The sequence below is a fragment of the Amia ocellicauda genome, chromosome 7, assembly GCF_036373705.1.
Source record: "Amia ocellicauda isolate fAmiCal2 chromosome 7, fAmiCal2.hap1, whole genome shotgun sequence".
Taxonomy (NCBI): domain Eukaryota; kingdom Metazoa; phylum Chordata; class Actinopteri; order Amiiformes; family Amiidae; genus Amia; species Amia ocellicauda.
In genome coordinates this window covers 36,676,782-36,686,851 of record NC_089856.1, presented here as the reverse complement: position 1 = coordinate 36,686,851, position 10,070 = coordinate 36,676,782, and the positions used below count along the sequence as shown (strand labels likewise).

General features: G+C 42.4%; 1 protein-coding gene across 2 annotated transcripts; it reads right to left on the bottom strand.

The window, feature by feature from the left end:
* Positions 1–356: 356 nt before the first annotated feature.
* On the bottom strand, positions 357–2,929 carry ssr3 (signal sequence receptor, gamma). Of its 2 annotated transcripts, XM_066709454.1 has the most exons (5): positions 2,692–2,927; positions 1,640–1,766; positions 1,333–1,431; positions 902–1,033; positions 357–611 (listed from the first exon to the last, which is right to left on the bottom strand). In XM_066709454.1, exons 1-5 carry the CDS (start codon positions 2,822–2,824, stop codon positions 545–547), a joined length of 558 nt encoding a protein of 185 aa, XP_066565551.1. In that variant the 5' UTR covers positions 2,825–2,927; the 3' UTR covers positions 357–544. The 2 variants fall into 2 exon arrangements, with proteins under 2 accessions (XP_066565551.1, XP_066565552.1); XM_066709455.1 differs by lacking the exon at positions 1,333–1,431 and having other exon boundaries at positions 2,692–2,929.
* Between the last annotated feature and the right edge of the window lie 7,141 nt (positions 2,930–10,070).

The following is a 10,070-nucleotide window of genomic DNA, read 5'->3' as shown; positions in this document are numbered from 1 at the left end:
TTTTGTCTACCTGCCCCCAATTCCCACCTAACTGGGACAGAATTCCTGCTATTCATAGACAAAATCTCCCTTCTACAACACATTTACTTTCACCAACTGAACTGAATTGACTCCAATTTAGGCAAACTACAGACAATGCTAGTTTCAATTAAGGCAAACTTAAAACAAAATGAGCAATGCTAAGACTGGTCTGAAACTAGTCAAACAGCAAGATGGCTGCCTCTCACCTTTACTTTCCTGTGTCTCTCTGTGGCAACTTGTGAATACTTCGGTTTGTACATGTCACGAAAAATAAAACCATGCAGCCGCGTTGGCTCTGAATATTGTTACGCATGCAAAATAAAATTCAAATCAGATACCTGACTTGGCAAACTTTATTTGTAAAAAGTAGAGACCATTTTCCAGCCTCCATTTTTGTCATGTGTGAAGTCAGTATTTTACACTTTGCTCAAAGACCCCTGCACCAATATACTCCTGTAAAAAAGCAGATCCCTCCCACCCCCCGATTGGTCATCATTCTCCTGCAGCAATATTCAGAGGCAGCTTATTTGGATCCAGTGGACAGCAGGGCAATGAGGCCAGAGGAAGCACTGATTGACAAGATGTAATTTCTGCAAAGATTACGTCAAGGAAGAAACACTTGAAGAACAAGACTGCATAAGACAGAATATTCTGTTCTATAGGTTTGTTACTCACAACCATAACCAAGCTGCTAAGAAACACCTTGTAATAGGGCTGTCCCTACCGCTTTATCTTGCAACTAAAATTCTTCAGTGCGTTGGCCAAATGACTTTCAATGGTCAGCATTTGTCAGCAGTGCACAAAATTGCAAGCAGTGCGTTTAGGTATGCAAGCAGAGACAACACCGATATCCACTGTGGGAACAGGAAAGAAAGGATACACTGTTGGGTTGAAGTTCTTCAGCAGGAAGAAGGAGGCGATGATGACGAGGACCAGGAATAAGGTGTTGTTGTAGAAGATGGAGAAGGTGGTGGCTTCATAATCTGCAACTTCGTTCTTTTTCCAGAGGATTCTGTTTGAAGGGGTTCTGGTTAGAGGAGCTCTACGCATTTATACAGCAGGAGACTAAAATGATTCTCAATTACATGTAACCACCCAGAGGAGGAGGAGGAGGAGGAGCAGGAGGGAGGGTGAAACAAACTGCTTTATTCCAGCTAAACTTCACCAATATACAGCTAACCACTTTAGATTACTTTTCATGATCACTACCCATCTGTCATTAAGGTTAAAGCAACATGTTTGAATCCTTATGCAACCCATGTGACCCCTGTGGGCAAAAAGCAGGTCACTGACTGGCCTGGCCATACACACCGTTCATCCTTCTCCTTGCGAGACATTTTCCTGCTGTCTGCCTCAGAGAGTTTGCGCGTCACTTCCTTAGAAACTGCATCTTCACGTTTCTGGGCTACTCTGAGGACAAGAGATCGACAGGCGATTTATAGACGTGTAATTATAAATCTGTAGTCGTTATTCATTACTGTGACCAACAACAACAACAACCGTAGCTATCAGACTACCTTATCTTCCCCGACAAATAACTACATCTGCATGCAACTGCTAGACTGCAAAAGAAAGCACTGAGGACAGGTTATTAGAGACGGGGACAGAGAGAACCTACTTGTGTTTCAGGACAAATTTGACATTTTTGTAGGCAAAGGCAACAAGGTATGTGCTGACGAGAGTCATGACACAGTAGAGAACTGCAGACTGAACCAGGTCCATATGCCATATCCTCCAGTAGAGCCCTGGGGGGAAAGTTTTCAATTAATATGTGAATAAACACTTTTGCATTACACCCAAAAACCTGCATATGAAATTACTTTCACTGCTATATTTCTCACTTGCCAAAGGTGTCTGGGGGGGTTATTTTGTATACAGGCCTATAGTACTAGAAACTACATACAATTATTTGTTTTAATGAATGCAAGATGTTCCTCACATTATTGGATGCAATTCATACTGGATCGTGTAAGTTTGTGCATCAGAGCAAGACGGACGGAAGGGGAATAAAATTGGGAAGTATTTTTAGCATAGATATCCACATTTTCGCCCTGAAGTACACAGTGTTGCATTGAGCAAGCCAGCAACAGTCTCTTATTAGTTCTGAGCTGTGTGACGTGTCGCCGATCACTGCTACAATGTAACACCGGCATACAGTTCCAGCTTCTTGTTCAATATACTTTCTGCCATGCTGGCAAATGCAGACATGAAGGTTAAAGTGGCGATTTGAAAAACAGCCAATTTAAATAACAAATCACAAAAATTGAGTAGAATTGTTAGTAGTAGTATTGGTGCAAAAATGGCCTGTTGTTGGAGATCATTTTAAAGAGGCGACTCTAGCGCTGCCACTACGAGCCACATCGGCGAGTGACGGTCGTGTTCGTGCCGCGCAGATGTCCGCAGATCTGCGCTGCTCCACCAATGGGATCGGTGGAAATCTGCAGATCTGCGGAAACCTGCGCTACACCAAGGCGACCGGCTATACACTACACAGCGCATCAGTACTGCACTGTACTACACCTAATTGTGCCCATCCCACCGTCTCAAACACAGAGATGAAATAAGTCTGAATTTACACTCACTTAGAAATGAACTGAAACACAAGCACCCTCCAAGCCCATTACGGAGGCCTACAGCTAATCAATGCAAGCAGACCCATTGAACACTTACAAATAGGAATGGCGGAGACAATGAGAGCATTGCCGTAAAAAAGCGCCGAGGACTTGGCGGAGAGATTTCGGCTAAAATCCTGGAGCAGCAGGTCTTCCTCGGACTGCTGTTTGCTCGTTCCCTTCGGAGCCATGCTTGCTGTCCGTCCCGGTCGGTTCAGTCGTCTGACACGTAGCAGCGGCGGATCCTCTGACTCCAGCGCTTACGCCTCGTCAGCACAAGAGCGGAAGTGAGCCGCCGGACACGCAGAGGAGTGCGCAACTGCGGGAAAAACAGAACTCATCTACTTGCGTTGTAATATCGATGGTAACAGAGGGGCATCGAACTGAACATCCTGCCCAGTGTGTTATTTTACTGAGCGAAATAAAATTGCACAGAACATGAACTAAGCATGTGCGCGTATGATTACACTAAGTTTGCACTGTAATGTGTATCGCAAGGTGTAGGTGTATGTTGCATTACCTATAGCTATAGGTTAAGTTAAAATACAGCCTCATTCAGAAAACAAAACAAAAAAACACTGGACAATCATAATTATGCAAACATCTGTTTTCGAGTGGGGGTGCAGCTGTTTATCTCGGGTGTGTTCATTTAGTACAGAAACTGGGGTGCATTGGCCTGCATTGGCCACCAGAGGGGGCGCTTTATTACTGGACGAACTTTTTTCACGCTGAGAAAGACGACACATGAAGTACTAACTCTGCCACAATGATGCCCTCAATGAGGCGCACATGGAAGTGGAGTGATGCACCAGGCAGAGGAAGAGGAGGAGCCTAGATGGGAAATGTAATGAATTCCTTCTGAGGTCCATACGAAATAAGTAATCACAAGACAATATTGAAAAGTCACAATGTCTTTTTATAATTTTTATAATACTGGTGGCAGTATTGCATTGTAATATTTTCTATACAGGAAACTGCATGACTTATTTCTTATGTAGTTCATTTTCCTTCAAAAGAAAAAACATGGCCGTATAAACGAGTATTTACTTGTGTGGGCGTGCTCTCTCATTTATATCTAGCTAGCAAGCTAGTGACAAACAGGACACTTACATCAGAAGTGAGCATAAATCTCATAAGCAATGCTCATGTGCGTCTAAAAAATGCAAGGCTAATTTACAATCAAGATGAGAAATAATCATAACACACTGAAGACAAACATTTTAAATTTGACAAGCACACATGCATCATTTCAAAACAGTGCAAAACAGTTAAGTATGTGAATGTAACTGTGATGTAAAAAACAATGAAGATTAGTCTGTAATATATGATTTGAGACACAGCTTGAGTGTCCATGCACTATGCATTGCCCTATTATAAAAAATATGAACAATAAGGATGTATTTTATAATCACGGTGCCCCAGGGGTTGGTCTTGGGACCCGGGTTCGAATTCAGTCTTGGCTCCTCACACCTCCCATTGACAGGTTGCTTAGGTTGATTGGCTGCTCTGTTGGGTGTGTCGGTGGTGTGCCCGGATAACATTCACAATAATAAACACAGGAGCGTCTGGAATCGGCCCACTCACCCCAGCTCGAGGATGGGCGGCTTGTCGCATGAGGCCGGCGCTGAGCTCGGCCGGGTGCCCCCTCTTCAACAGCACCAGTCCTCTCCCATCCCGACTAAATCTCATACTAATCGAGCTTCCTTCTCTTCAATCTCACCTCTCTGTGACTCTGAACGTTCCTCTCTCCTCCTAGGTCACAAACACACACACTCCTACACCCTGCTCATCCCCATGCTGACACGAACCTGGCCGGCCTCCCTGCAGCTGCTGCCCGCCCACTCCAGCTCAGCCAGAACTCTGCAGCTCGGCTGGTGTTCTCTTTGCCCCGATTCTCACACGCTACTCCACTGCTCCGCTCCCTCCACTGGCTCCCAATCCTGGCTTGACATTGACCCTCACCTGTCTCGACCAGACTGCACCGAGCTACCTTCAGACCCTGACCTCTCCGTACACCCCCTCCAGATCTCTCTGGTCTTCCTGCGCCAGAAGACTAACATTACCTCCTCTCCACTCCCCTCCCTCCAGAGTCCACTCCTTTTCATCCCTGGCCCCTAAGTTGTTGGACGACCTTCCCACTGAAATCAGGACAGCAGAGTCCCTGACCACCTTCCGGCGATTTCTCAAGACATATCTTTTCAGACTGAACTTGTAATTTAGTTGTTTATTCCCATGTGGCTCAGCTCCCCTGTATATTTTCACTTTATGTAACATTTCATCAAACTACATGCTTTTACATTGCTAGTACTCGTGTTGTTTATTTGATTTCCCTCATGCACCCTTCCCCTTAGCTCTTAACTATGTCTTCACATCTTGTCAGCTCACAATCTAGGATGTAGGACTTGTATTTTGTATACAGGAGCATAGGGCGGATCCTATTGAAACCGTGCTGTTTCCACCCTGGTCCTACAGTTCCTCTTCCTGCTTTTTGTTCCAGCTGAGCTCAGTCTCAATGGCTTCTGTAAAATCGGAGCTTTTTAATAGTTTTTCTAGCAGTGTGTGTGTGTGTGTGTGTGTGTGTGTGTGTGTGTGTTGCTTGCCATAAAAAACAGTAGCACCTGACCAGTAAAAAAATTACCTGGTGAGCATAATGAGGCGGTATGTTTTTTTTCTCCATGATCAGGTGCTGATAGATGAAATGAAATCACCTATGGAAGAATCAAATCTATATAGAAATATTCAACCCCTAAACTTAATCAAAAATAACTAACAAAATATCATCAAGAAAGATTTGCTAGTTGCCGAGTCCTGGTACTGTGAGGAGTTGAGAAATGTCTTTCGTCCACGTTTAGGGAAAAAAAAACATCAGGCAGAAACAATTATTTATATTTTTATTATATTGTTTTTGGCAGGAAATTTTGACATGACACTACATACTGAGATGCATACACTACACACTGAGATACATACACTATATACTGAGATGTATACACTATATACTGAGATACATACACTATATACTGAGATGTATACACTATATACTGAGATACATACACTATATACTGAGATGTATACACTATATACTGAGATACATACACTATATACTGAGATGTATACACTACACACTGAGATACATACACTATATACTGAGATGTATACACTACACACTGAGATACATACACTATATACTGAGATACATACACTATATACTGAGATGTATACACTACACACTGAGATACATACACTATATACTGAGATGTATACACTACACACTGAGATACATACACTATATACTGAGATGTATACACTATATACTGAGATACATACACTATATACTGAGATGTATACACTACACACTGAGATACATACACTATATACTGAGATACATACACTATATACTGAGATGTATACACTATATACTGAGATACATACACTACATACTGAGATGCATACACTACACACTGAGATACATACACTATATACTGAGATGTATACACTACACACTGAGATACATACACTATATACTGAGATGTATACACTACACACTGAGATACATACACTATATACTGAGATGTATACACTATATACTGAGATGTATACACTACACACTGAGATACATACACTATATACTGAGATGTATACACTACACACTGAGATGCATACACTATATACTGAGATACATACACTATATACTGAGATGTATACACTATATACTGAGATACATACACTACATACTGAGATGCATACACTACACACTGAGATACATACACTATATACTGAGATACATACACTACATACTGAGATACATACACTACACACTGAGATACATACACTATATACTGAGATGTATACACTACACACTGAGATACATACACTATATACTGAGATGTATACACTACACACTGAGATACATACACTATATACTGAGATGTATACACTACACACTGAAATATGCTATACTCAGACATATTATTTCTCACCCATATCTTTGAAAGCTGTTTGCTATGCATCTGCCATGTTGAAGATTAGAGGCAGGAGAACGGGTGTGTTTATTTCAATATGAAGTGTCTTGAATGTATTTGTATTTGTATACTAAGTTCTGCTGTATCTTTAGTTCAATCCAACGATGAGGATATTATTTAATAGAAGTGAGAATGTGCCTGGGAGCTATATGGCGGTACGAATTTACTAATGACTTCATCCTCCACCAGCTTACATACAGGAACCTGGAGGATCATTTACGAGTTATCAGTGCAATACTGCATGTGTGCTCTGAACATGATGCTTCTGGCATACAAGAGCTGCTTACAATTGTGGAAAATATGTACAGTTCAATGTTGTAATTGTATAGTAACTTTGACAACTCAAAGAGTTTCCTGCCATAGTTCTTCTGTCCTATTAATACATCGATCTGCAAGACGTGGAAGACCACGATTTCAAATATCAGCAGAACAAATAAACTATTGTGTCTCTTTAGGACTGAGTTGGCAAAACATTGCCAGATGATGTGTAATTAACAGAAGAACACTGTATCGTCATTGACTAAGACCTGGTATTGAACAACATGCATTTTCCATGGTTTCGGATTATCAGTTAGATAGTGTTGTCTGCGAGATATTGTCTAAACGCCTAGCTGGGGAAACTTATATAACAGGCAGTCTGAGATCTCGTGGCCTCCGTGTCCCATGTTGGCGCATTCGTCAGTCTCTTCAACTCCTCGATCCAGTTGGCAGGGCTTTCCGAACGGGGTTGCCAAATGCAACTCCGAAATTCACCCCAGTGGTGAGCCAATTTTCCCCCATTTCCAAACATTTCCACCCATTTTCACAATAACCTTATTAGAGAGGAATTGCATATACAGTATTATTACTATTATTTTTATTATTATTATTATTATTAATATTATTTCTTGGCAGACGCTCTTATCCAGGGCGACTTACAAAATATAAGTGCAATACAAAGTGCAGTACAGTTCAAGGCATAAAACATTACAAATTTGAAGTTACATAATACAGTGCAATTCAAAGCATAATACATTTTACAAATTCCAATTTACACAAGTGTATACAATATATGAGGTCTTACATCCTGGATTGTAAAATCTGATGAGTGCAGACAAGATGTTAGATCACAGTCAAGGGCCAAGGGGAAAGGAGCAAAGGGGAAATCAAAATGGACAAAATTACAAGTCCTGTCTGAAAAGATGCGTCTTGAGTAAGCGCTGGAAGGAGGTCAGGGACTCTGATGCTTTGACTTCAGTGGGAAGGTCGTTCCACCACTTAGGGGCCAGGGATGAAAAGGAGCCGGCGCTGGAGGAAGGGGAGTGGAGAGGAGGCAGAGTTAGTCTTCTGGCACCAGAAGACCGCAGAAGTCTGGAGGGGATGTATGGAGAGACGAGGGACTGAAGGTAGCTTGGTGCAGTGTGGTCGAGACAGCGGTAGGTGAGGGTCAGTGTCTTGAACTGAATGCGTGCCGCTGTTGGGAGCCACTTGAGGGAGCGGAGCAGTGGAGTAGAGCGTCCGAATCAGGGCAGAGAGAATATCAGATGAGCCGCAGAGTTCTGGATGAGCTGGAGTGGGCGGGTAGTGGATGCAGGCAGTCCGGCCAGGAGGGAGTTGCAGTAGTCCAGGCGGGAGAGGACCAGTGACTGGACGAGCTGCTGAGTGGAGTAGTTGGTGAGGAAGGGACGGATTCGGCATATGTTGCTCAGGAAGAATCTGCAGGTGTGTGTCATGTGCCGAGTGTAGAGCACAGGATCGAGGCGAGGGTCACTCCTAGGTTCTTAGTGGAAGAAGAAGGAGAGAGTGTCATAGATTCCAAGGGGATTGAGATGGAGAGATCAGCATAAGTTGAGGAAAAGGGAGGAAAAGAGGAGATCCGATTTGCAGAGGTTGAGCTTGAGGTGATGCGAGTGCATCCAGGCGGAGATAGCAGACAAGCAGGAAGAGATGTGAGAGGGGATGAGAGGGTCAGAAGTGGGAAAAGACAGGAAGATCTGGGCATCATCTGCATAGAAGTGGTAGGAGAAACCATGAGATGTGATGAGGGGGCCCAGGGAGCGAGTGTAGAGAGAGAACAGGAGGGGGTTCAGGATGGAGCCTTGGGGTACGACTGTAAGGAGAGGTTGGGGGGTGGATGAGGAACCTCGCCAGGTCACTTGATAGGTCTGGCCGTTGAGGTGGGAGGAGAACCAGGTGAGAGCAGTCCCAGAGATTCCAAGGTCAACGAGGCAGGAGAGGAGGATGGAGTGAAATTGGGCTTCAAGGCATTCAAAACAGAAAACAGGAGACGCTTCTTCACACAGAGAGTCGTCACAATCTGGAACAAACTCCCCAGCGATGTGGTAGATGCTGAAAATTTGGGAACGAGCACGATGGGTCGAATGGCCTCCTCTCGTTTGTAAACTTTCTTATGTTCTTACTTCTGTCCCAGGAAATGCAACAGTAACAGGCTGCTGACCAGGTTAATAGTCATTTAATAGTCTTTTTGTGTCATCTTGAGAAGGTGTGCATTTAAGTACGAATTTAAATTGACATGCAGTATGAAAGGAGGTTGGTAAGTCATGATGTTTAAAGCCAAAGGTCTATTGCACATGTATTGTATTTTCAAGTGTGTGCATTTATCCTGCTAAATTTATTTTGAAAGTAGAAGATTGATTCAGCAGGTCTTTTTTTTAATGCAGCCACTTGCTGGTAAAAATGTAAACCAGTAAAATGCATGAAGAAAAACAAAACTTGAATATAATTAGTTCAGTTGTTTAAACACATAAATCCAACAGCTCTCATATTTAAATTGCACCTAGATCTAGTGGATTGACTGGAAAGATGCTAGGGATAAAAATAATAGTGAAATAGTAATTATTATTTGGGTGAGTTTTAAGTGAAAAGAGGAATTCACGTTGACTCCACCTTGCAGACTGATATTGTGCTATTGTGCAGGCCTACACACTTCTTTTCCACTAGAGTGAATTCAGTTTTTTTTTTTTAGTAATTATTGTTTTATTAATTAAATGTCTATTCACCCTATAATTGTATATTTTTTAATTTATGGTGATTACTATTAAATAAACATACATACAGTTAATAGTTTATTTGTGGATGTTGGCAAATACTATTTGTTCTGGTTAAATAACTGACGTATTCAGTGTTATAAAGTGAACTTAGGAATTGATTTATTTTGCGGTTTAGTGTAAACAACAACAACAGAACCGAACCTGGCGTCTAGCTGACGAAATACACACAAATTCATTGTCTAGCAACTTGCTCAACTCACAACTGAAGAGAGTGCAGCCCGGTGGCGCTTAACTGCAGAACTCAATATTATTGACGAGTGGGGCAGTCCATCATCACTGTTCGAGGGCAGGCTTGGGACCACTATAGGAAAATTAAAATGAGGAAAAGAACCCCCCGTTTTTTACTTTAGCCCCGTTTGATATCC